The sequence below is a fragment of the Coregonus lavaretus genome (assembly GCF_964263955.1).
Source record: "Coregonus lavaretus genome assembly, contig: HAP1_SCAFFOLD_2616, whole genome shotgun sequence".
Classification (NCBI taxonomy): Eukaryota; Metazoa; Chordata; class Actinopteri; order Salmoniformes; family Salmonidae; genus Coregonus; species Coregonus lavaretus.
In genome coordinates, this window is record NW_028161374.1 from 12,377 (window position 1) to 40,202 (window position 27,826).

The 27,826-nt window shown below is 43.0% G+C and overlaps 1 protein-coding gene across 2 annotated transcripts; it reads left to right on the plus strand.

Annotated features, from left to right (window-relative positions):
• Positions 1-9,369: 9,369 nt before the first annotated feature.
• Positions 9,370-25,118, plus strand: LOC311120768 (monocarboxylate transporter 7-like). 2 transcript variants are annotated; one of them, XM_084195344.1, is made up of 6 exons: positions 9,370-9,720; positions 18,743-19,005; positions 19,894-20,037; positions 21,007-21,135; positions 23,010-23,939; positions 24,153-25,118. In XM_084195344.1, the coding sequence occupies exons 2-6, from the start codon at positions 18,759-18,761 to the stop codon at positions 24,452-24,454; spliced, it is 1,752 nt and encodes a 583-aa protein (XP_084051470.1). In that variant the 5' UTR covers positions 9,370-9,720; positions 18,743-18,758; the 3' UTR covers positions 24,455-25,118. The 2 variants fall into 2 exon arrangements, with proteins under 2 accessions (XP_084051470.1, XP_084051471.1); XM_084195345.1 differs by lacking the exons at positions 9,370-9,720; positions 18,743-19,005 and adding an exon at positions 19,065-19,081.
• The last annotated feature ends 2,708 nt before the right edge of the window (positions 25,119-27,826 follow it).

A 27,826-nucleotide genomic window follows, 5' to 3' on the forward strand; every position in this document is an offset into this window, starting at 1 on the left:
TGTCTCCCCCCCCCAGGACTTCTGGACCACCCACCACCGGCTTCATAGGACGCATCGCTGCCACTGGGGGGGGCACAGACCCAGCACATTGGACGGGATCCCTGTTACCCCTGGAGCCTTCATTCACACCCTACTTCCCTTTTCCCTTAAGTTTTAATAAACTTTCTGGTGTGACGCAATTGTGGTCCTCTGGTCGTCTGTCTGAACCGTGACAGAAAACAATGTAGTGAGCAAATGTCAAATTACCGTACGACAGACCACGTATTCACCCTGCACACCCTAATTGACAAACAAACAAAACAAAACAAAGGCAAAGTCTTCTCATGCTTTGTTGATTTCAAAAAAGCTTTAGACTCAATTTGGCATGAGGGTCTGCTATACAAATTGATGGAAAGTGGTGTTGGGGGGAAAACATACGACATTATGAAATCCATGTACACAAACAACAAGTGTGCGGTTAAAATTGGCAAAAAAATTCACACATTTCCTTCCACAGTGCCGTGGAGTGAGACAGGGATGCAGCTTAAGCCCCACCCTCTTCAACATTATATATAAACGAATTGGCGAGGGCACTAGAACAGTCTGCAGCACCCGGCCTCACCCTACTAGAATCTGAAGTCAAATGTCTACTGTTTGATTTGACATACCAATTAGGATCTGGCTAAAAATACTGGAATCAGTTATAGAACCCATTGCCCTTTATGGTTGTGAGGTCTGGGGTTCGCTCACCAACCAATAATTCACAAAATGGGACAAACACCAAATTGAGAATGCGTGCAGAAATCTGCAAAAATATCTCAGTGTACAATGAAAAACACCAAATAATGCATGCAGAGCAGAATTAGGCCGATACCCGCTAATTATCAAAATCCAGAAAAGAGCCGTTAAATTCTATAACCACCTAAAAGGAAGCGATTCCCCAACCTTCAATAACAAAGCCATCACCTACAGAGAGATGAACTTGGAGAAGAGTCCCCTAAGCAAGCTGGTCCTGGGGCTCTGTTCACAAACACAAACAGACCCCACAGAGCCCCAGGACAGCAACACAATTAGACCCAACCAAATCATGAGAAAACAAAAAGAGAATTACTTGACACATTGGAAAGAATTTAACAAAAAAACAGAGCAAACTAGAATGCTATTTGGCCCTAAACAGAGAGTACACAGTGGCAGAATACCTGACCACTGTGACTGACCCACAATTAAGGAAAGCTTTGACTATGTACAGACTCAGTGAGCATAGCCTTGCTATTGATACGTAAAAATGTATGCACACATGACTGTAAGTCGCTTTGGATAAAAGCGTCTGCTAAACGGCATATTATATTATATTGAGAGAGGCCGCCGTAGGCAGGCCTGGCTCTCAAGAGAAGACAGGCTATGTGCACACTGCCCACAAAATGAGGTGGAAACTGAGCTGCACTTCCTAACCTCCTGCCAAATGTATGACCATATTAGAGACACATATTTCCCTCACATTACACAATGAATTTGGAAACAAATCCAATCTTGATAAACTCCCATATCTATTGGGTGAAATACCACAGTGTGCCATCACAACAGCAAGATTTGCGACCTGTTGCCACAAGAAAAAGGCAACCAGTGAAGAACAAACACCATTGTAAATACAACCCATATTTATGTTTGTTTATTTTCCCTTTTGTACTTTAACTATTTGCACATTTGTTACAACACTGTATATATACATAATATTACATTTGAAATGTCTTTATTCTTTTGAAACTTCTGAGTGTAATGTTTACTGTTAATATTTATTGTTTATTTCACTTTTGTTTACTATCTACTTCACTTGCTTTGGCAATGTTAACACACGTTTCCCATGCCAATAAAGCCCCTTAAATTGAAATTGAACTGAGAGAGAGACATGCTCATAGATACCTTATCTGTCAGTCCTGTGTAACTTGTCTTATCAGTCAGACCTGTACATTGTGTCTCAACAATAATACCAGCACAGGCTTGTCCTGGTCTAGACAGTGGGTCAAAGAGTGACTGGTTAGTTTCTTTGGGATTCATTAAAACAAGCATCACTAGGGATGATTTGATACAGTACAGTGTGACTGGTTAGTTTCTTTGGGATTCATGTCTTTGAAGTTATTATTTGACGTAATAAAGCGTTGTTACCACATAACGTCCTGTAATACCTGAAGAGGAAACAAAAACCATTAAATAACTGCTTAGTTTCTTCGGGACTGGATTACATCTATTTACCTCCTTGAGGTAAGAGAGGAAACAGTACCGTTAAATATCTGCTTCGTTTCTTCGGGACTGGATTAAATCTATTTACCTCCTTGAGGTAAGAGAGGAAACAGTACCGTTAAATATCTGCTTTGTTTCTTCGGGACTGGATTAAATATATTTACCTCCTTGAGGTAAGAGAGGAAACAGTACCGTTAAATATCTGCTTCGTTTCTTCGGGACTGGATTAAAGGTAAGAGAGGAAACAGCCCCAAACTGTAAAGAACGTGATGCAGGTGTATGTACCACAGAGACTTGACCCTGGATTATGCCACATGGCACCCTATTCCCTGTAGTGCACTACTTTTGCCTGGAGCCCTATGGACCCTGGTCAAAAGTAGTGCACTACATAGGGAATAGGGTGCCATTTGGGACAAAGCCATGACCTTAAAGTCTCGTACTTAATAAGTAAAGATCTGATATGCAAATGATTTGCCAGCCAGGCTTGACCACCCCACAAGATGTCTCTTTGGACTGCTGCCATGTCATCATCAAGCCAGTTATCATGGATGGACAGCTGAATGTATATAGACCTAGAATTGCAAGGTTAGGGATACTCTCACATTTCCACTGGGGATTTACACCGGTGCTTGACTTAAAATACTTTTGTGTTTTGACCTCCACGGCCCGGCTCCAAAGACTCACTGGGCCATGACCTGCTTTGACTTGGGGCCAACGGGGGGGCAATGGGACTTTGCAAGTTTATTCCTTCCTGCTCACACCACGTCCTTAGGCTCGTACCACGTCCTTAGGCTCGTACCACGTCCTTAGGCTCGTACCACGTCCTTAGGCTCGTACCACGTCCTTAGGCTCGTACCACGTCCTTAGGCTCGTACCACGTCCTTAGGCTCGTACCACGTCCTTAGTGTCAACCTGGGTGATAGAAACACACTGCCCTAAAAACTAACACTAGAGCTAACATAATCACTGGAGTGACTAATGCTCCTATGGAAAAAAGCTATTGGATGCCCAGGTATAGGGTTAAAAGTAGCCTTGGACGCCCAGGCTTTCTTTACCGAAGGTGGGGTGAAGGCCTGGGACAGTGGCTAGGTTAAAAGTAGCCTTGGACGCCCAGGCTTTCTTTACTGAAGGTGGGGTGAAGGTCTGGGACAGTGGCTAGGTTAAAGGTAACCTTGGACGCCCAGGCTTTCTTTACTGAAGGTAGGGTGAAGGCCTGGGACAGTGGCTAGGTTAAAAGTAGCCTTGGACGCCCAGGCTTTCTTTACTGAAGGTAGGGTGAAGGCCTGGGACAGTGGCTAGGTTAAAAGTAGCCTTGGACGCCCAGGCTTTCTTTACTGAAGGTAGGGTGAAGGCCTGGGACAGTGGCTAGGTTAAAAGTAGCCTTGGACGCCCAGGCTTTCTTTACTGAAGGTGGGGTGAAGGCCTGGGACAGTGGCTAGGTTAAAAGTAGCCTTGGACGCCCAGGCTTTCTTTACTGAAGGTAGGGTGAAGGCCTGGGACAGTGGCTAGGTTAAAAGTAGCCTTGAACACCCAGGCTTTCTTTACCGAAGGTGGGGTGAAGGCCTGGGACAGTGGCTAGGTTAAAGGTAGAGCCAGCAATATGACGTACACTGTTAAAAATGAAGTGCTTTGTAACACCAAAACACCAACTTGAAGGAGACCAAACCTTAACTCTGCTGGAGTATTGAAACACATCATCCTGAGATGTTTTGAAACATGACATGAAAACAGTATTTTGGTGTTTCAAATCCTGTCTAGTTCAGAATTAGATCCCTTCTCTTTTGGTGTTTCAAATCCTGTCTAGTTCAGAATTAGATCCCTTCTCTTTTGGTGTTTCAAATCCTGTCTAGTTCAGAATTAGATCCCTTCTCTTTTGGTGTTTCAAATCCTGTCTAGTTCAGAATTAGATCCCTTCTCTTTTGGTGTTTCAAATCCTGTCTAGTTCAGAATTAGATCCCTTCTCTTTTGGTGTTTCAAATCCTGTCTAGTTCAGAATTAGATCCCTTCTCTTTTGGTGTTTCAAATCCTGTCTAGTTCAGAATTAGATCCCTTCTCTTTTGGTGTTTCAAATCCTGTCTAGTTCAGAATTAGATCCCTTCTCTTTTGGTGTTTCAAATCCTGTCTAGTTCAGAATTAGATCCCTTCTCTTTTGGTGTTTCAAATCCTGTCTAGTTCAGAATTAGATCCCTTCTCTTTTGGTGTTTCAAATCCTGTCTAGTTCAGAATTAGATCCCTTCTCTTTTGGTGTTTCAAATCCTGTCTAGTTCAGAATTAGATCCCTTCTCTTTTGGTGTTGTTTCCTTACTCTAAAGCTTCTAAACACTTTGATGGTGTTTCCTGTCTAGTGTAGAATTAGATACCTTCTTCTGGAGGATTTTAATTGATTTATGTATCTGATCATTTGCCAGTTTAAATCCATTTTTGGCAGGTATTGTTGAGCACAGTGCTCAATCCACCAACAGCAACTGCAAGTTTTACAGCAAGCATCGCAGGATAGCGTATTTGCGTCTACCATTAAAAGTTAGAAATGTAGGAATGGGTTGTCTCATCATTGAACGTAATTTTGCCTGAAGGTTTTGATATCCGTTCATCATGATCCATTACAACTCATGGCACAACAAGCTGCTTAATACTCATATATTTTTATTTCTTCAAACATGCATACAACATTGTGTAAAAAAAATCATAAAGTCTAAACATTTTGAATTACCCACAATCCTCTAAAAACAGAACCAGGTGGCAAGGAGATTAAAACCAGACTTCTATCACTAAATGTTCTCTATATAAAATATATATATATATATCCTCATATAAAATATATATATATATATATATCCTCATATAAAATATATATATATCCTCATATAAAATATATATATAACCTCATATAAAATATATATATATCCTCATATAAAATATATATATATCCTCATATAAAATATATATATATCCTCATATAAAATATATATATATATATCCTCATATAAAATATATATATATCCTCATATAAAATATATATATAACCTCATATAAAATATATATATATCCTCATATAAAATATACTTACATTTTGAGAAACATTAAGTTGGATTTATTCTAAAAACAAATGTTGGTCAAATGAAATTAACAAATCACTGAAAAGACTTGCATTCATTTTTATAAAGCACATGTTGGTTGTTTATTGAGTACATTTCAATTCACCCCAGAAATGTTTTTTTAAAGTGTGGCTGTGTGGTTGATTGTGTAAAATTCCAGTGAAATGTACCAATTCTCCCTTCTGCCTGTCCCACTTTCACTCCTTCACTGTCTCCTCCTGTTTCTAGTCTGTCTAAATAAAGCAATGAAAAAACGATATTGTCCATTGGCTCTTATCAACAATCAATATTTAGACTATAATCCATTTGAATTTCTTAACCATTTGATTGTATGAGAGACACAGTCTGCAAAAAATATTTTTTTGTGTGTGTTTTGATGCTGCCTTTTACATGCACTGAAAACCCCAAAACCAGTTTTCACAACACACTCTTAAAAACAACAATATTCAGATTGAAGAACCACTTTGGGTGTTTAAAACAATTCAGAGTACTTCTATACACTTTCTGTGTATCATAACACTTACATTGGGGTTACATTCAAACACCCTCCAAACACCAGGGCCCCTATCCAAACACCAGGGCCCCTATCCAAACACCAGGGCCCCTATCCAAACACCAGGGCCCCTATCCACCACCAGGGCCCCTATCCAAACACCAGGGCCCCTATCCAAACACCAGGGCCCCTATCCAAACACCAGGGCCCCTATCCAAACACCAGGGCCCCTATCCAAACACCAGGGCCCTATCCAAACACCAGGGCCCCTATCCACAAAGCGTCTCAGAGTAGAAACTGGGTCTTAAGTGCAGAGAATAGACACGTTTTACTCCAACTCTTATGGTTAAAAATAAAAGCTATGCATGAAGCCTCTTTAGTCATAAGAGTCCACTATAGTCGACAGATATTTAGGACACCTCATGAACTGTCCTAACTAGTTAAAAGTTACCAGCAGGTGTCTTGGTTATAGAAAAATGCAGCGAGTCAGTGGTTCCTGCGCCACATGCAATTCCCTGGAAGTTGTTAAAATAATGTTTTGATGTTTCTGTTTTGATATGATCAATCTATAAATCAGCTAGACCTACATGCAACAGTAGGCCTTATCTTTTGCGCTTTTGACGATTATTTCACCAGGCCTATTTCACATGACATGCCTAAATATATACTTACAACCACGAGGCTAATAAATAAACACGTTTTTCTTTCGATTATTTAATTACCTACATCATGTTATTTCAATGTATCTCTTTGGAGCGCAACATCACGTTGTTAAAAAATATGTCTAAATTGGACATGCATATAAATTGGGCAATTGAAAGCATCTAGGGCTTATGTAAACTTTGATTGTGTTCGAAGAAAATGATAGGGCTTCAATTGCAACGTTGTATGCAACATTATCCGCAAGTGACTTAATTGATGCCTACTGTGCCAAAGCGATGTAAGAGTTGTTAAACCGGGGAGAGACGAGTGTGTTGATATAACGGTATTATCAAAATTCCGCTTTTAACAACCATCAGAATTGTAAAAATAAATAAAAAATAAAGGTTATGCATGCCCAGGCAAAGTAGGCAAAGCGATCTTGTCAGGCGAAAATTATATAAAACGTTTTACCATTACAACATTTGATGTACAGTTACCTTCACTGTCCTTGTCTGAAGCGTGCTGGCGATGCCTCATCGCGATTGGTTATCCCGCATCATTTGCAACAATGTCAATGAGCGTCATCACTATCTTTCCTTTGCGGTACCTCAAACTGTCTTGACTACCAGCTGAGATCAACTTTTGAAAATGTATTTTACTCATGGCTCAAAGTTTGTCTGGGCAGTGTCTTAACATCTTCCTTAAACCTACTATGAGCTGTCTTAAAACAGGTTTTACATTATTGCGCAAAATAGTATGTAGCATCATCTAGATATGTGTGCAATAAAAGTTAAACATTCACCTTCTGCTACCATTTCTGTCAACCCGTTTACGCATACAGTTTACGCAAACGTTCGATAAATCCAACGTATGCACCACACAGAACGCACTACAACTGCTGCAACGCAATGCTGCAAGGCAAACGCAGCATCCATTGGTAATGAATGTACTGCTGGTGTATCAAAACGCAAAAGCCCAGTCGGTGTGTTCGAAGCGTTAACAAGATTCCTAGGACTTTGTCTGAGATTCTTTGTAGATAGGGGCCCATTTTTTGTCATTTAGCAGACGCTCTTATCCAGAGGGACTTACAGTTAGTGAGTGCATACATTACTATTTTTTCAAACTAGCCCCCCGTGGGAATCGAACCCACAACCATGGCGTTGCAAACGCCATGCTCAACCAATTGAGCTACATCCCTGCCGGCCATTCCCTCCCCTACCCTGGACGACGCTGGGCCCGGCTACGACAGAGCCTGGATTCGAACCAGGATCTCTAGTGGCACAGCCTTAGACCACTGCGCCACTCGGGAGACTGGTTAGATTAACTATTTTTCATGGTTTCATTACCCAATCATGGTGTTTCGAGTCTTTCTATTTTTACAGTGTAGATGTACAAAGTGAAATCATAGTGGGTGAATTTCTGCAACAACTAAGAGTGTTGAAGCGAGAGGCTGTTTTGGTCCCATAGCTACCGCGCTGCAAGAGAATGAAGCGAACCAGTGCAGATGCTGTGTGACTCTGTGATTGTGAAGTCTTGCATCTTGTTCATCGCAATATCAGCGGTGCTGCTCGTGCAACGTCATTTCGCTGACTCTACTTGGTAAGGGAGGCAATGAGGAGGTCAGACGAAACAAGTGCATTTATCACTTTCAAATTCTTGCTTAAGATGTCTATTAAAAAGTATACATTCTATAAACATTTAACAAGACCTGTATGTTCCCACCAGACCCTACTCATTCCTGGTATATGACGCCATTGCTAATACTGACTCAAATCACACAATCAATAGTCTATTTACAGTACAGAGGACATAGTCTATTTAATGTGAGGATTCCCACATTTAAATACAGTAGGCTTGTAATAAACCTAGCCTTGAACTAGGCTATAGGCTACATCATGTACTAACGCTTTTAGCAATATTCTATCATCTAGCCTTGTCATCTGAAGACAAGACAAAGGTAGTCACTAGTTACCACAACCACGTTATAAACCCCGCATATTTCTACAATGTATCTTATTAAAATCAGATTTTACACCTAACCTTAATCTTAACCCTAACCTTAACCATACTGCTAACCTTATGCCTAACCCTAACCTTAAATTAAGACCAGAAATGGCTGTGGTAACTAGTGACAACACAAGAATAGGGTCTCTAATCTCTAACACTGGGGCGGGGCCTATGAAGAACCACTACCATACATTCACACAGAATGAAACATATATGCCATTTAGCAGACGCTTTTATCCAAAGCGATTTACAGTCATGTGTGAAGCAGGTGGCTTGATGGAGCATTACCCTCATTCTTGGCTATTTCATATCAGTTTCTGGGCCAAACCGTAACACATCGGTTAGATAAGGATGTTATTGCGATATGAAATGTTGTATAAGTGACTGGTGTTGGCTCAGAACTGGAATAAACCTGTTCCACCCAGACAGTGAGGCTCTATCCGCATGTGCGTTCGTGGTAGGCTATTTCATCAGGCTGCTCTCCAAAGAGCGCGCTCTCGACAAAACCTGGAGAGAAGGCTACGTCACTGCAGTGAAGGAGCTACCAAAACAGTCAAAGGCTACGAGTAAAAAATATAATAAAAATACATATAACCGCTATTTATTCATTTGCCTAAAATGTAAAGGGAATGTGTGCGTGTTACTCTGGTTTTCTTTTTATTCATAAAATAATAAGAGAGAGATGGAGATAATTTATTTTTATTCTTCCAGTAGGCTACTTTTCTCCACGTAGGCCTACAGACTACTTCACAGATATAATGGCATTGAAGTGTGACAACGCTCAGTGTCATGGAAGCATAAAACAGGGTTGCGCGCTCTTGAGAAAAAGGCTACAGCAGGATTTGCGCGCCCCCGCTTGAAGACCGGCTCGAGCCGGTAGGGTATAAAGAGCTGCCAGAACAGTGTGGAAAGAAGGAAACGGTTGATTTACTGAACAGAAGCCACAGATGTGTTTTAGGCCTACAAGAAAGAGAGGACATATACAGTAACCAGGGAAACATAATAAGCTATGATTCTCCTTGTGGATCGGACAAGAGGACATTTTTATATCAGGCTTAAAAATATGTTGCTTTAGTCCAGAACATCTAATCGTCTGGTCGGAAGCGGAAGAGACAGAGCTGGTAGACTAACGTTATAGGGAGAACATAGAAATAACAGACCGGTAAACTAGCTGCTCATTTTGCAATTAAAACCTGTCCATTATATTCGACAGTCGACTATTCTGTGTCGATCACTTTTCCGACTAGACTGATCGTCGCTCTGTTGGTAAGTGTTTTTTATTATTATTATTATATTTCAACTCAGTCAGCTGCTAAGCAAGCTGTGATGCTCACTGCTAAGTGTAGATCTAAGACCAGGGCGTTGCTTAGTGATGGTTTACCAGTAGGAGCGTAGGGGTTTCTAACGCAGGGCGTCTGCGATTATTTTATATTTATTTTTAAATATATATATTTTGGGGGACTTTTTTTATGTGAGAAATAATTACTTCATGAATATCGCTAGCTGCAACAGAATACCATTGTGGATACCATTTGTATCTCTTTGCGTCCAGTATGAAGGAAGTTCGACGTGGTTTTATAAGCCAATTCTAACTACCGTTAGCACAATGACTGGAAGACTACAGGAACATTTAGCATGCTAGCTGTTCCTGTTCATCTGACTCTGTGGAGGTAAATAAAGGGCTTCATTGGCAAAATCTCGAACTATGCCTTTAATATGGAGGAAATTACAGTAATTGGAGCTCATTACAGGGTTTTTTCTGTATATTAAATCCTTAGGTGGGTCATCCAAGATAGAAAACATGCAGAAAAGATATTGAACTAATATATATATGTTTAAATAATACCATCTTTGAGAACTAACAATCAAATAAAAGCTAGACAGTCAGGGAGAACAGAACGTTCCAAAAATTTGTTATAACGTTTGAGCAGAGGAACAAACCATTAGCCATGGCGAAATGCATAGAATTGCAGGAAATTATATTTTAAACTGCAAAATGTTCTCGACACCGCCAAGACACCTTTCTACGTAATAGACTATGTTAGAGTTTACTCTTCCTCTTCCAATGAACTGTGGGGAGGTCAACATAATGAAACTCTACCAAATCTATTCATTTAAAAATGTTGATTACTTCTACTTGCCAGTATCATTCACCTGATGATAAGACAAGACATTTTATTTGTTTGTTGCTAACATATGTAGCTCAGTCGGTAGAGCATGGCGCTTGCTGCGCCAGGGTTGTTGGTTCGATTCCCACAGGGGGCCAGTATGAAAAAAGTATGAAATGTATGCACTCACTACTGTAAGTCGCTCTGGATAAGAGCGTCTGCTAAATGAGTAAAATGTAACATGTATGGGGGTCCCTGGGTCTGGGTCGCCGGTTTGCCTGGGAGGGGGTCCCTGGGTCTGGGTCGCCGGTTTGCCTGGGAGGGGGTCCCTGGGTCTGGGTCGCCGGTTTGCCTGGGAGGGGGTCCCTGGGTCTGGGTCGCCGGTTTGCCTGGGAGGGGGTCCCTGGGTCTGGGTCGCCGGTTTGCCTGGGAGGGGGTCCCTGGGTCTGGGTCGCCGGTTTGCCTGGGAGGGGGTCCCTGGGTCTGGGTCGCTGGTTTGCCTGGGAGGGGGTCCCTGGGTCTGGGTCGCTGGTTTGCCTGGGAGGGGGTCCCTGGGTCTGGGTCGCCGGTTTGCCTGGGAGGGGGTCCCTGGGCAAGAACAATTTGAAAAACCCTGGCCTCGGCTAGTAGAGAAAGCATGTAGTAATCTAAAATTCTCTCAAGAGTTAGCTGGGGTCTTACAATAACGCATTGGCACAGTGTTTCACCAAAGAGAGTATGGTGTCACATTCAGGACCTAGCTAGATCTCTGCAATGCTGAAAAGACGAACCGCAGATCAGATCCGGTCCTGTAGCTGGAGATGACACCATCCTTCCAGCCAGTAGACTATAGTCAGCACAGCACTGCACTGCGCTATGTGCCCATAGAGAAGTCAAAGTTCACTGTTCAGAGATGGAAGAGAGTGGAAACAGAGTTGCACCTAAGAGGGTCTATAATGTTGTTACATTGTATCAAGTTCAGTGGAACGTGGACCATCACATGTTAGCAGCTCAAGTAACATTGTAGAGGAGACAGGGTTCGAATTATGAAGGGTTTGCCTTCCACATGGGCTCGTTTCAGGCATATTGGTAATTATGTATATTTATTTTTAATGCATCTGGATCACGTAACTAACTACAGATTTGTGTGCTATAGATTAGAATAGTGGTATTTCCTCCAAATCAAGTAGATGTTATTGTCATGCAGTTGTGATAACAGTGGAGATCACCCATAAACAGAGTTTCTCAACTCAATGATAAACACACACACACACACACACACACACACACACACACACACACACACACACACACACACTATCTGTTGTGATAAGAGTGACAGGCAGAGCCAGTGAGCCATATAAAGTAGACGTGTAACTGTTACATCATCAGTTGACGGTTCGTTCTGTTCCCCCGGTAACAACACACCTAAGAGGAGGCAGTCTAGACCTGAGAGAGAAGGAGAAGGCTCAAACTAAGGGGCGTGGCCACTGCAGATGGCCTGAGAGAAGGCGTGGTATGTTGTTAGGTAGCTACAGTGTTGTATTGTGTATGTGGGCGTATATGTGTCAGGGTTCCGTTAGCCGGTAATTGCCGGCTTTTGGCCAATAAAAAAAATGGAAAGCCGATAAATAAAATAGTTGCTGGCCAAATTGACAGAGAGAAAAAAACCCCAATCCCATTGCAAAATAATGCTTTTTATTCATTGATGGGAATGTCAGTCGATGTAAATACATATGACCGTCATGCTTATCGGTCTATAGGTTAATTTGCACAATTTTGTGGAATTAAATTGGTGTGTGTGTATTTTCGTTAGTCGTCATGTGTCTTATTTATCACAGCTGCACAGCATACAGAGCTTATTTTGAGCGGAATATCACTTGTCAGACAGAGCGACAGCTGCTGCTACAGCTCCTCTGCTGTGGAGTAAAACGTGCTTTTATAAGCCCAGTGATCGCGCAACAATTCTAAATGCAATCGCGTGTTAAAAACAGTTTTGATGGCCATGATTAAAAAGAGTTACTACTGTTTTTATCTCTCAACTGGTAATTAAACCTGCCTCCCATTCAAGTGCATAGGAAACGGTAGGCAGGCTATTTTTTTATTTATTGATCCAATTTACATTTACGTCATTTAGCTGACGCTCTTATCCAGAGCGACTTCCAATTAGTGAGTGCATACATTTTTCATACTGGCCCCCCGTCACCCACCACGTTGCATTGTGAGCTGTATATGAAGACATACAGTGCCTTCAGAAAGTACTCAGACCTCTTGACTTTTTCCACATTTTGTTACGTTACAGCCTTATTCTAAAATGGATTAAATAAAATACAAATCCTCACTAATCTACACACAATACCCCATAATGACAAAGTGAAAACAGGTTTTTAGAATATTTTGCAAATGTACTAAAACCTAAAAACAGAAGTACCTTATTTACATAAGTATTCAGACCCTTTGCTATGAGACTTGAAATTGAGCTCAGGTGCATCCTGTTTCCATTGATCATCCTTGAGACGCTTCTACAACTTGATTGTAGTCCACCTGTGGTAAATTAAATTGATTGGACATGATTTGGAAAGGCACACACCTGCCTATATAAGATCCCACAGTTGCTCAGCTCCATATAAAACAGTTAGTCTGTGAACCAGCCACATATAAAACAGTCAGTCTATGAACAAGCCCCATATAAAACAGTCTATGAACCAGCCCCATATAAAACAGTCTATGAACCAGCCCCATATAAAACAGTCAGTCTATGAACCAGCCCCATATAAAACAGTCAGTCTATGAACCAGCCCCATATAAAACAGTCAGTCTATGAACCAGCCCCATATAAAACAGTCAGTCTATGAACCAGCCCCATATAAAACAGTCTATGAACCAGCCCCATATAAAACAGTCTATGAACCAGCCCCATATAAAACAGTCTATGAACCAGCTCCATATAAAACAGTCAGTTTATGAAACAGATCCATATATAAAACAGTTAGTCTGTGAACCAGCCCCATATAAAACAGTCAGTCTATTAACCAGCCCATATAAAACAGTCTATGAACCAGCCCCATATAAAACAGTCAGTCTATGAACCAGCCCCATATAAAATAGTCAGTCTATGAACCAGTCCCATATAAAACAGTCAGCCTATGAACCAGCCCCATATAAAACAGTCAGTCTATGAACCAGCCCCATATAAAACAGTCAGTCTATGAACCAGTCCCATATAAAACAGTCAGTCTATGAACCAGCTCCATATTAAACAGTTTATGAACCAGCGCCATATAAAACAGTCAGTCTATGAACCAGCTCCATATAAAATAGTCAGTCTATGAACCAGCCCCATATAAAACAGTCTATGAACCAGCTCCATATAAAACAGTCAGTTTATGAAACAGATCCATATATAAAACAGTTAGTCTGTGAACCAGCCCCATATAAAACAGTCAGTCTATTAACTAGCCCATATAAAACAGTCTATGAACCAGCCCCATATAAAACAGTCAGTCTATGAACCAGCCCCATATAAAATAGTCAGTCTATGAACCAGTCCCATATAAAACAGTCAGTCTATGAACCAGCCCCATATAAAATAGTCAGTCTATGAACCAGCCCCATATAAAACAGTCTATGAACCAGCTCCATATAAAACAGTCAGTTTATGAAACAGATCCATATATAAAACAGTTAGTCTGTGAACCAGCCCCATATAAAACAGTCAGTCTATTAACTAGCCCATATAAAACAGTCTATGAACCAGCTCCATATAAAACAGTCAGTCTATTAACCAGCCCATATAAAACAGTCTATGAACCAGCCCCATATAAAACAGTCAGTCTATGAACCAGCCCCATATAAAATAGTCAGTCTATGAACCAGTCCAATATAAAACAGTCAGTCTATGAACCAGTCCCATATAAAACAGTCAGTCTATGAACCAGCTCCATATAAAACAGTCAGTCTATGAACCAGCCCCATATAAAATAGTCAGTCTATGAACCAGCCCCATATAAAATAGTCAGTCTATGAACCAGCTCCATATAAAACAGTCTATGAACCAGCCCCATATAAAACAGTCAGTTTATGAAACAGATCCATATATAAAACAGTTAGTCTGTGAACCAGCCCCATATAAAACAGTCAGTCTATTAACCAGCCCATATAAAACAGTCTATGAACCAGCCCCATATAAAACAGTCAGTCTATTAACCAGCCCATATAAAACAGTCAGTCTATGAACCAGTCCCATATAAAACAGTCAGTCTATGAACCAGTCCCATATAAAACAGTCAGTCTATGAACCAGCTCCATATAAAACAGTCAGTCTATGAACCAGCCCCATATAAAATAGTCAGTCTATGAACCAGCCCCATATAAAATAGTCAGTCTATGAACCAGCCCCATATAAAACAGTCAGTCTATGAACCAGCTCCATATAAAACAGTTTATGAACCAGCGCCATATAAATAATAATAATAATATGCCATTTAGCAGACGCTTTTATCCAAAGCGACTTACAGTCATGCGTGCATACATTTTTGTGTATGGGTGGTCCCGGGGATCGAACCCACTACCCTGGCGTTACAAGCGCCGTGCTCTACCAATTGAGCTACAGAGGACCACCCATATAAAACAGTCAGTCTATGAACCAGCTCCATATAAAGCAGTTAGCCTATGAACCAGCCCCATATAAAACAGTCAGCCTGTTAACCAGCCCCATATAAAACAGTAAGTCTATGAACCAGCCCCATATAAAACAGTCAGTCTATGAACCAGCTCCATATAAAACAGTCAGTCTATGAACCAGTTCCATATAAAACAGTCTATGGATGGCATATCGCTGCAGAATGCTGTGATAGCCATGCTGGTTAAGCGTGCCTTGAATTCTAAATAAATCACAGACAGTGTCACCAGCAAAGTACCCCCACACCATCACACCTCCTCCACCATGCTTTACGGTGGGAACTACACATGCAGAGATCATCCGTTCACCCACACCGTGTCTCACAAAGACACGGCGGTTTGAACCAAAAATCTCAAATTTGGACTCCAGACCAAACTACAAATGTCCATTGCTCGTATTTCTTGGCCCAAGCAGGTCTCTTCTTCTTATTGGTGTCCTTTAGTAGTGGTTTCTTTGAACAGTTGATGTTGAGATGTGTCTGTTACTTGAACTCTGTGAAGCGTTTATTTGGGCTGCAATTTCTGAGGCTGGTAACTCTAATGAACGTATCCTCTGCAGCAGAGGTAACTCTGGGTCTTCCATTCCTGTGGTGGTCCTCATGAGTGCCAGTTTCATCATAGCGCTTGATGGTTTTTGCGACTGCACTTGAAGAAACTTTCAAAGTTCTTAAAATGTTGCGTATTGACTGACCTTCATGTCTTAAAGTAATGATGGACTGTCGTTTCTCTTTGCTTATTTGAGCTGTTCTTGCCATAATATGGACTTAGTCTTTTACCAAATAGGGCTATTTTTTTTATTTAACCTTTATTTAACTAGGCAAGTCAGTAAAGAACAAATTCTTATTTACAATGACGGCCTACACCGGCCAAACCCGGACGACGCTGGGCCAATTGTGCGCCGCCCTATGGGACTCCCAATCACGGCGGGTTGTGATACAGCCTGGAATTGAACCAGGGGGTCTGTAGTGACGCCTCAAGCACTGAGATGCAGTGCCTTAGACCACTGAGATGCAGTGCCTTAGACCGCTGAGATGCAGGGTGAGATGCAGTGCCTTAGACCACTGAGATGCAGTGCCTTAGACCACTGAGATGCAGTGCCTTAGACCACTGAGATGCAGTGCCTTAGACCACTGAGATGCAGTGCCTTAGACCACTGAGATTCAGTGCCTTAGACCACTGAGATGCAGTGCCTTAGACCACTGAGATGCAGTGCCTTAGACCACTGAGATGCAGTGCCTTAGACCACTGAGATGCAGTGCCTTAGACCACTGAGATGCAGTGCCTTAGACCACTGAGATGCAGTGCCTTAGACCGCTGGGCCGCTCGGGAGCAGTGGTATACCCCCACTACCTTGTCACAACACAACTGATTGGCTCAAATGCATTAAGAAGGAAATAAATTCCACAAATTAACTTTTAAGAAGGAACACCTGTTAATGTAAATGCATTCCAGGTGACTACCTCATGAAGCTGGTTGAGAGAATGCCAAGAGTATGCAAAGCTGTCATCAAGGCAAAGGGTGGCTATTTGAAGAATCTCAAATATAAAATATATTTTGATTTGTGTAACACTTCTTTTTTGGTTACTACATGATTCCATATGTGTTATTTCATAGTTTTGATGTCTTCAGTATTATTCTAGAATGTAAAAAATAGTACAAATAAAGAAAAACCCTTGAATCAGTAGGTGTTCTAAAACTTTTGACTGGTACTGTACATACATACATACATACATACATACATACATACATACATACATACATACATACATACATACATACATACATACATACATACATACATACATACATACATACATACATACATACATACATACAGTGCCTTTGGAAAGTATTCAGACACCTTGACTTTTTCCACATTTTGTTACGTTACAGCCTTATTCTAAAATGGATTAAGTAAAACAGTTTCCTCAGCAATCTACACACAATACCCCATAAGGACAAACCGAAAACAGGTTTTTAGAAATGTTTGCTAATTTATTATAAACAAAAAACAGATACTTTATTTACATAAGTATTCAGACCCTTTGCTATGAGACTCGAAATTGAGCTCAGGTGCATTCTGTTTCCATTGATCATCCTTGAAATGTTTCTACAACTTGATTGTAGTCAACCTGTGGTATATATATATATATATATATAAGGTCCCACAATTGACAGTGCATGTCAGAGCAAAAACCAAGCCATGAGGTCGAAGGAATTGTCCGTAGAGCTCAGAGACAGGATTGTGTCGAGGCAGAGATCTGGGGAAGGGTACCAAAACATTTCTGCAGCATTGAAGGTCCCCAAGAACACAGTGGCCTCCATCATTCTTAAATGGACGAATTTTGGAACCTTCAAGACTCTTCCTAGAGCTGGTCGCCCGGACAAACTGAGCAATCGGGGGAGAAGGGCCTTTGTCAAGGAGCTGACCAAGAACCCGATGGTCATTCTGACAGAGCTCTAGAGTTCCTCTGTGGAGGTGGGAGAACCTTCCAGAAGGACAACCATCTTTGCAGCACTCCACCAATTAGGCCTTTATGGTAGAGTGGCCAGACGGAAGCCACTCCTCAGTAAAAGGCACATGACAGCCCACTTGGAGTTTGCCAAAAGGCACCTAAAGACTCTCAGACCATGAGAAACAAGATTATCTGGTCTGATGAAACCAAGATTGAACTCTTTGGCCTGAATGCTAAGCGTCACGTCTGGAGGAAACCTGGCACCATCCCTACAGTGAAGCATGGTGGTGGCAGCATCATGCTGTGGGGATGTTTTTCAGCGGCAGGGACTAGTCAGGATCGAGGGAAAGATGAACGGAGCAAAGTACAGAGTGATCCTTGATGAAAACCTGCTCCAGAGCGCTCAGGACCTAAGACTGGGGCGAAGGTTTACCTTCCAACAGGACAACAACCCTAAGCACACAGCCAAGACATCGCAGGAGTGGCTTTGGGACAACTCTCTGAACTGAATGTCCTTGAGTGGCCCAGCCAGAGCCCGGACTTGAACACGATGGAGAGACCTGAAAATAGCTGTGCAGCGACGCTCCCCATCCAATCTGACAGAGCTTGAGAGGATCTGCAGAGAAAAATGGGAGAAACTCCCCAAATAGAGGTGTGCCAAGCTTGTAGTGTCACACCCAAAAAGACTCGAGGCTGTAATCACTGCCAAAGGTGCTTCAGCAAAGTACTGAGTAAAGGGTCTGAACACTGATGTAAATGTGATATTTCCGTTTTTATTTATTTATACATTTGCAAAAAAATCCAAAAACCTGTTTTTGCTTTGTCATTACGGGGTATTGTGTGTAGATTGATGAGGGAAAAAAAACAATTTAATCTATTTTAGAATAAGGCTGTAACGTAACAAAATGTGGAAAAAGTCAAGGGGTCTGAATACTTTCCGAATGCACACACACACACACACACACACACACACACATACATACACACACACATACATACGTACCGGTATCTTTTTTGCGTCTGTGTGTCTAACCCTCTACTCATCTCTCTCTCCGTCTCTCCCAGGTGCTGAGACCCAGCCATGCGGGGGTTAAAGTCAGCGGTGCGGGGGCCCGGGGGGTGCGGGGGTCCATGTGTGTACGAGGCGGTGCCAGACGGGGGCTGGGGCTGGGCGGTGGCAGTGGCCTTCTTCTTCGTTGAGGTGTTTACCTTCGGGACCATCAAGTCTCTGGGAGTGTTCCTCCAGGACCTCATGACAGAGTTTGGAGAGAGCAACAGCAGAGTATCCTGGGTCATCGCAATCTGCATCTTCATCCTTACATTCACAGGTGGGTCAGAGAGAGCATCTTCATCCTTACATTCACAGGTGGGTCAGAGAGAGCATCTTCATCCTTACATTCACAGGTGGGTCATAGAGAGCATCTTCATCTTTCTTCACAGGTGGGTCATAGAGAGCATCTTCATCTTTCTTCACAGGTGGGTCATAGAGAGCATCTTCATCTTTCTTCACAGGTGGGTCAGAGAGAGCATCTTCATCTTTCTTCACAGGTGGGTCAGAGAGAGCATCTTCATCTTTCTTCACAGGTGGGTCAGAGAGAGCATCTTCATCTTTCTTCACAGGTGGGTCATAGAGAGCATCTTCATCTTTCTTCACAGGTGGGTCAGAGAGAGCATCTTCATCTTTCTTCACAGGCCAGTAAAGCTATGTGAACAGTATTTGGACACATAATCTGTCCTACTCACTGAACCCCCTGTGTGTCAATCAACTACTTCATTAAATAGTGTATAAGGTAAATGAAAAACATGTCTGTACTCTGTAGTAAAACTAACGGTCCTCTCTCTCTCCTCTCCTCTCTCTCTCCTATCCCCCTCTCTCTCCTCTCTCTCTCTCTCTCTCTCTCCTCTCTCCTCTCCTATCCCTCTCTCTCTCCCTCTCTCCTCTCTCCTCTCCTATCCCTCTCTCTCTCCCTCTCTCCTCTCCTATCCCCCTCTCTCCTCTCTCTCCTCTCTCTCTCTCCCCTCTCTCTCTCTCTCTCCTCTCCTATCCCCCTCTCTCTCTCTCCTCTCTCCTCTCCTATCCCCCTCTCTCCTCTCTCTCCTCTCTCTCCTCTCTCTCTCTCTCCTCTCTCTCTCTCTCCTCTCTCCTCTCCTATCCCCCTCTCTCCTCTCTCTCCTCTCTCTCTCTCCTCTCTCTCCTCACTCCTCTCTCTCTCCAGCCCCTCTGTCCACAGTGCTCAGTAACCGGTTCGGGTACCGTCCTGTAGTGATGTTGGGGGGTTTTCTGATCAGTGTGGGAACCATCAGCTCTGCCTTCGTCTCCTCCATCTACGAGATGTACGTCACCCTCGGCATCGTCTCGGGTAACTATCTAACCTACTTTACGCTCACACACACACACACACACACACCACTACTTCACGCTTCCTGCAATGGTCTATCTTGTGATACATATGTGGAATTCATTAGAAAAACCTTGAACATGTAAGGAGAATAATGATCTTTAGCTTTTACATTCATGCTTACAATTCCAGCTGAAAACATATGAATGAAACAAGGGACTCCTAGCAGTGCATGAGGCTGACTGATGTCTGTCTCTTTCAGACCTGGCTTATGTTTGTGGGATAAATAGAATAACCTCCAACCCCACTGTCAAAGCTGTATTCAATTCACATCTAAACATATCAATGAAACCTGTGGTATCAATGAGGCCTAAACTCCCCCATCTTGAGTCTGTAGGACAGATTGACACAACAGAAAAGAACAATTCCCAAATTGTCCAAAATAAACCAATATTTCCTTTCAGATCCGATCCAAATAACTTTTCTTTTACAGAACGAAGCACTGCTAGCTGTCCCAGTAAATAACTCGTCACCTTCCTTTAAAACAGACAGCAGCTAACTTAACGACCTCTGTCTTCTTTCTCCTTGTTTTTGTCTTTAACTGCGTCCTCTTTCAGTAGTCGTCATGACAACAAGCCCGAGCGTGACCTGTCAACCCTGACCTCTGACATCAGAGTGACCTGTCAACCCTGATCTCTGACCCATGACCTCTGACCCCTGACCTTGCTGCAGTGCCGGTGGCTGTCACGCCCCTCTGTGTGTCCTCTGCTGGACCAATGATGTGTACATGTCTAAGACATGGATTGAAACGTGAAACCGTCAACAGCATTTTGCACAGTGACTGTATTCACTTTGTAAACTTGATTTGAAATGATCTTGATGAAAAGGTACTCCTGTGATGGTGTTTTAATGTTGTTTGGTTTGATGTCAGTCATGTGATTTCCAGATTGCGTGAACAATAACATCTGTTGTCATTTGTAATGTGTCCAGGTCTGGGGTACTGCCTGGCCTTCCTCCCCACTGTCACCCTGCTGTCTCAGTACTTCAACAGAAGGAGATCCTTGGTCACCGCCCTGGCCTCCTCAGGGGAGTCCTTTGCCATGTTTGCCTTCGCACCAGGTACGTTGCGGTTTCACAGTGTGTACCAAATTGCGCCCTATTCCCTATGTAGTGCACTACTTTTGACCAGGGCCCATATAGGGTGCAGGGTGCTACAGTGAGGGAAAAAAAGTATTTGATCCCCTGCTGATTTTGACAAAGACATGATCAGTCTATAATTTTAATGGTAGGTTTATTTGAACAGTGAGAGACAGAATAACAACAACAAAATCCAGAAAAACGCATGTCAAAAATGTTATAAATTGATTTGCATTTTAATGAGGGAAATAAGTATTTGACCTGTCTGCAAAACATGACTTAGTACTTGGTGGCAAAACCCTTGTTGGCAATCACAGAGGTCAGACGTTTCTTGTAGTTGGCCACCAGGTTTGCACACATCTCAGGAGGGATTTTGTCCCACTCCTCTTTGCAGATCTTCTCCAAGTCATTAAGATTTTGAGGCTGACGTTTGGCAACTCGAACCTTCAGCTCCCTCCACAGATTTTCTATGGGATTAAGGTCTGGAGACTGGCTAGGCCACTCCAGGACCTTAATGTGCTTCTTCTTGAGCCACTCCTTTGTTGCCTTGGCCGTGTGTTTTGGGTCATTGTCATGCTGGAATACCCATCCACGACCCATTTTCAATGCCCTGGCTGAGGGAAGGAGGTTCTCACCCAAGATTTGACAGTACATGGCCCCGTCCATCTTCCCTTTGATGCGGTGAAGTTGTCCTGTCCCCTTAGCAGAAAAACACCCCCAAAGCATAATGTTTCCACCTCCATGTTTGACGGTGGGGATGGTGTTCTTGGGGTCATAGGCAGCATTCCTCCTCCTCCAAATACGGCGAGTTGAGTTGATGCCAAAGAGCTCGATTTTGGTCTCATCTGACCACAACACTTTCACCCAGTTCTCCTCTGAATCATTCAGATGTTCGTTGGCAAACTTCAGATGGGCTTGTATATGTGCTTTCTTGAGCAGGGGGACCTTGCGGGTGCTGCAGGATTTCAGTCCTTCACGGCGTAGTGTGTTACCAATTGTTTTCTTGGTGACTATGGTCCCAGCTGCCTTGAGATGATTGACAAGATCCTCCCGTGTAGTTCTGGGCTGATTCCTCACCGTTCTCATGATCATTGCAACTCCACGAGGTGAGATCTTGCATGGAGCCCCAGGCCGAGGGAGATTGACAGTTCTTTTGCGTTTCTTCCATTTTCGAATAATCGCACCAACTGTTGTCACCTTCTCACCTAGCTGCTTAGCGATGGTCTTGTAACCCATTCCAGCCTTGTGTAGGTCTACAATCTTGGCCCTGACATCCTTGGAGAGCTCTTTGGTCTTGGCCATGGTGGAGAGTTTGGAATCTGATTGATTGCTTCTGTGGACAGGTGTCTTTTATACAGGTAACAAGCTGAGATTAGGAGCACTCCCTTTAAGAGTGTGCTCCTAATCTCAGCTCGTTACCTGTATAAAAGACACCTGGGAGCCAGAAATCTTTCTGATTGAGAGGGGGTCAAATACTTATTTCCCTCATTAAAATGAAAATCAATTTATAACATTTTTGACATGCTATTTTCTGGATTTTTGTTTTTGTTATTCTGTCTCTCACTGTTCAAATAAACCTACCATTAAAATTATAGACTGATAATTTCTTTGTCAGTGGGCAAACGTACAAAATCAGCAGGGGATCAAATACTTTTTTCCCTCACTGTATCTAGGGAATATGGTGCCATTTCAGACGCAGACTAATGAATCTCAAAAGGCAGATATTGTGTCTGGTACTGTTCTAAAAGTAAAACATTGTGGAGGAGCGTAAAAAAACATGAGTTTTAAATGTTTCTAACAGTCATTTGAAAGTGGAAGGAGATTTAAAACCACATATCTCCTCTTCTCCTCTGCAGCCTTCATGGCCTTGAAGGAGGTCATCGGCTGGCGCCACTGCCTCATCGTCATCGGCATCATGCAGACCTCCGTGATTGGCTGCGGCGCTCTGCTTCGACCAATCATCATCAGGCCTAACCAGGAAGTGTCATTGGAGTTGTCCAATAAGAGGAAGCTGTCCGTTAAGCTGCAGACGGTGTACGAGCTGGAGAATGAGGATACCCAGACCAACGTTAGCTCCGGGGAGTCTGAGGAGTCAGGGGATTCTGGGGTCACCTCTCTGTCCGCCTCCAGTGCTGACATCCGGGCCACCACAGCCACACAGGACCCCTCTGAGACCTGGGCCCTCATGGAGGACCAAAGGGAGAAGAACCAGGGGGGACAGGCAACCCTTGGAACCCCACTGAAGCAGCTGGAGGCTGGGGAGAAAGAGCAGGGTGAGCTGGGTCCCCTGGTCCAACCCGCCAGACCTAAACTCCTAGACTTCTCGGTGTTAAAAGATGGAGCGTTCATCTGCTACTCTCTGTTCGGCCTCTTCGCCACGCTGGGGTTCTTCGCCCCTTCGCTTTACATCATAGAGCTCAGTAAGAGCCGTGGCGTCCACACCGAAAAGGCTGCCTACATGCTCTCCGTAATGGCGGTGTCTGAGGTCTGCGGGCGCCTGTCCATCGGGGTCATTTTAAACAAGGTGCGGATGCGTAAGACCCAGGTGCTTCTGGGATGTGTAGTTCTGCTGTGTCTGGTGCTGTTAGCCTTCACCCTGGTGACTGAGTTCTGGGGCCTGGCAGCCTGCTGCTGTCTCTATGGCTTCCTGATGGGCACTGTGGGCTCTACACACATCCCCATGCTGGCAGAGGACGACGTGGTGGGCATAGAGAGGATGCCCTCGTCCGTGGGGGTCTATGTGTGTATACAGAGCTTTGCTGGGCTGGCCGGACCACCGCTGGGAGGTAAGAGACTCTAGCTGATTTACTCTGTCTGGATCTTAGTCTTCACTTTGTAGCTCTCTCTCTCTCTCTCTCTCTCATTGTCTGTCTGTAACCCTCTCTCTTGAACTGATCTAGAAGGTTTTGATTGCTACTGCGCCAACCTGATGATCTTGAAGGGTCTTGCCAGATCTTTAGGTGTCTCTGACGTTGCCTCCTGTGTGTTTTTTCCCCCAGGCCTGTTGGTGGATATGACCCAGAACTACGGCTCAGCCTTCTACTCCTGTGCTGTGGGAATGGGCCTGGGCGCCATCTTCCTCGCCATGGTGGGACCAGCCAAGTCCGGCCTCTGCCACCGCGGGAAGACGAGAAAACAGGAGGAGGAGAAAGAAGGAGAGGAGGAGGAGAGGAGAGGAGGAGAGGAGGAGGAGGAGAAGGTTTCTCAGGACAGTGGATCAACAGATTATCTAGACGTTGATCTGGTTATGGAGACCAGTCCGGCTAAACGGTCCCTAAAACAGGAGACCAACGCGGTCTGAACATGGTTGAATAGCTAAGACAGAACCACAACCGGGTCCCTAAAACAGGAGACCAACGTGGTCTGAACATGGTTGAATAGCTAAGACAGAACCACAACCGGGTCCCTAAAACAGGAGACCAACGTGGTCTGAACATGGTTGAATAGCTAAGACAGAACCACAACCGGGTCCCTAAAACAGGAGACCAACGTGGTCTGAACATGGTTGAATAGCTAAGACAGAACCACAACCGGGTCCCTAAAACAGGAGACCAACGTGGTCTGAACATGGTTGAATAGCTAAGACAGAACCACAACCGGGTCCCTAAAACAGGAGACCAACGTGGTCTGAACATGGTTGAATAGCTAAGACAGAACCACAACCGGGTCCCTAAAACAGGAGACCAACGTGGTCTGAACATGGTTGAATAGCTAAGACAGAACCACAACCGGGTCCCTAAAACAGGAGACCTACGTGGTCTGAACATGGTTGAATAGCTAAGACAGAACCACAACCGGGTCTCCTTTGGAAAACAAGTATTCTGAACTCAATGGGACTACCTGGTTAAATAAAGGTTAAATAAATAAAAATACTTGACATTGTTTTGCCGACCAGCGCCAAACTGACCGACCAAGGAGGACCTTGACCACTAGATACTCACAGGTGGTTAAAATGGAGAAGAAACGCCAAACAAAGTAGCAAATAGAAAACACACACTGTCAACATGTTACTGAGAGACTGGGTGCTGGACAAACACCTCTGTGCTACAGAATGTACACACACACAGCTTTGACCTGTTTGCCCTCTCAGATGTCATACGCATACACTTGCATTGCAGCGGAAAACTGTCTTAGGTGGATTCCTAATGACCAAGTCTCTCTCCTCAGAGAGTCAACCAAACTACATGCATGGCTGAGACACAGGCTTTTACCATTATTACTGCTCTGTCAGTAGTTATAACCATGATGTGACCTCTCTGTAAATAGTTATAACCATGATATGACCTCTGTTCATAGTTATAACCATGATATGACCTCTCTGTTCATAGTTATAACCATGATATGACCTCTCTGTTCATAGTTATAACCATGATATGACCTCTCTGTTCATAGTTATAACCATGATATGACCTCTCTGTTCATAGTTATAACCATGATATGACCTCTCTGTTCATAGTTATAACCATGATATGACCTCTCTGTTCATAGTTATAACCATGATATGACCTCTCTGTTCATAGTTATAACCATGATGGTGCAGACATTTTTTGGTACCCTTCCCCAGATCTTTGCCTTGACACAATCCTGTCTCTGAGCTCTACGGACAATTCCTTCGACCTCATGGCTTGGTTTTTGCTCTGACATGCACTGTCAACTGTGGGACCTTATATAGACAGGTGTGTGCCTTTCCAAATCGTGTCCAATCAATTGAATTTACCACAGGTGGACTCCAATCAATTTGTAGAAACATCTCAAGGATGATCAATGGAAACAGGATGCACCTGAGCTCAATTTCGAGTCTCATGGCAAAGGGTCTGAATACTTATGTAAATAAGTATACCTGGGGCGGCAGGTAGCTTAGTGGTTAAGAGCGTTGTGCCAGTAACCGAAAGGTCACTGGTTCTAATCCCCGAGCCGACTAGGTGAAAAATCTGTCGATGTGCCCTTGAGCAAGGCACTTAACCCTAATTGCTCCTGTAAGTCGCTCTGGATAAGAGCGTCTGCTAAATGACTAAAATGTAAATGTAAAAAATTATGTGATCTCTCTGTTCACAGTTATAACCATGATGTGACCTCTCTGTTCATAGTTATAACAATGATGTGACCTCTCTGTTCATAGTTATAACCATGATGTGATCTCTCTGTTCACAGTTATAACCATGATATGACCTCTCTGTTCATAGTTATAACCATGATGTGACCTCTCTGTTCATAGTTATAACCATGATGTAACCTCTCTGTTCATAGTTATAACCATGATATGACCTCTCTGTTCATAGTTATAACCATGATATGACCTCTCTGTTCATAGTTATAACCATGATATGACCTCTCTGTTCAGTTGTAACCATGATATGACCTCTCTGTCTTTATATTGATTACTATTATTATGGTTGTATCTGAATGACAGTACTGTTATCCCAACACAATACTACCACAGTATTCTACACAGCCTGTTATCCCAACACAATACTACCACAGTATTATACACAGCCTGTTATCCCAACACAATACTACCACAGTATTATACACAGCCTGTTATCCCAACACAATACTACCACAGTATTATACACAGCCTGTTATCCCAACACAATACTACCACAGTATTCTACACAGCCTGTTATCCCAACACAATACTACCACAGTATTCTACACAGCCTGTTATCCCAACACAATACTACCACAGTATTCTACACAGCCTGTTATCCCAACACAATACTACCACAGTATTCTACACAGCCTGTTATCCCAACACAATACTACCACAGTATTCTACACAGCCTGTTATCCCAACACAATACTACCACAGTATTCTACACAGCCTGTTATCCCAACACAATACTACCACAGTATTCTACACAGCCTGTTATCCCAACACAATACTACCACAGTATTCTACACAGCCTGTTATCCCAACACAATACTACCACAGTATTCTACACAGCCTGTTATCCCAACACAATACTACCACAGTATTCTACACAGCCTGTTATCCCAACACAATACTACCACAGTATTCTACACAGCCTGTTATCCCAACACAATACTACCACAGTATTCTACACAGCCTGTTATCCCAACACAATACTACCACAGTATTCTACACAGCCTGTTATCCCAACACAATACTACCACAGTATTCTACACAGCCTGTTATCCCAACACAATACTACCACAGTATTCTACACAGCCTGTTATCCCAACACAATACTACCACAGTATTATACACAGCCTGTGTTGTTTTTCTCAACAGTCTACTTCATGTACCTATGTAATGTATAAATGTAATATACATTTACCAAATAAGGCTATAGGTGAAACTAAGATTTATGGATTACAGTGTGAATTACTAGCCGTTTCAATTCTGTGGATCACTACTTTACCTGTCAATCAATCAAACAAACAATCAAAGCTTTTATTTATATTGTGTTAACTTTTTTAAATTATAAATGCATTTGACGAAGTGCTTGAAGCCAAAACTTCCTAGGTAGGTAGTGGTGGAGATTTGACTACAAAAGAGTTGATTCCTCGACTCCTTCATCGTCGACTCCAAAACATCCTGGAGTCTTTCACCACTACATCGATCTTCCTCAGACTGGCCAAGATGCCCTACTCAAAGACCACCTCGAACACCAGATAGCAGATCAATGACTATGACTTCTGCTGTTATAAA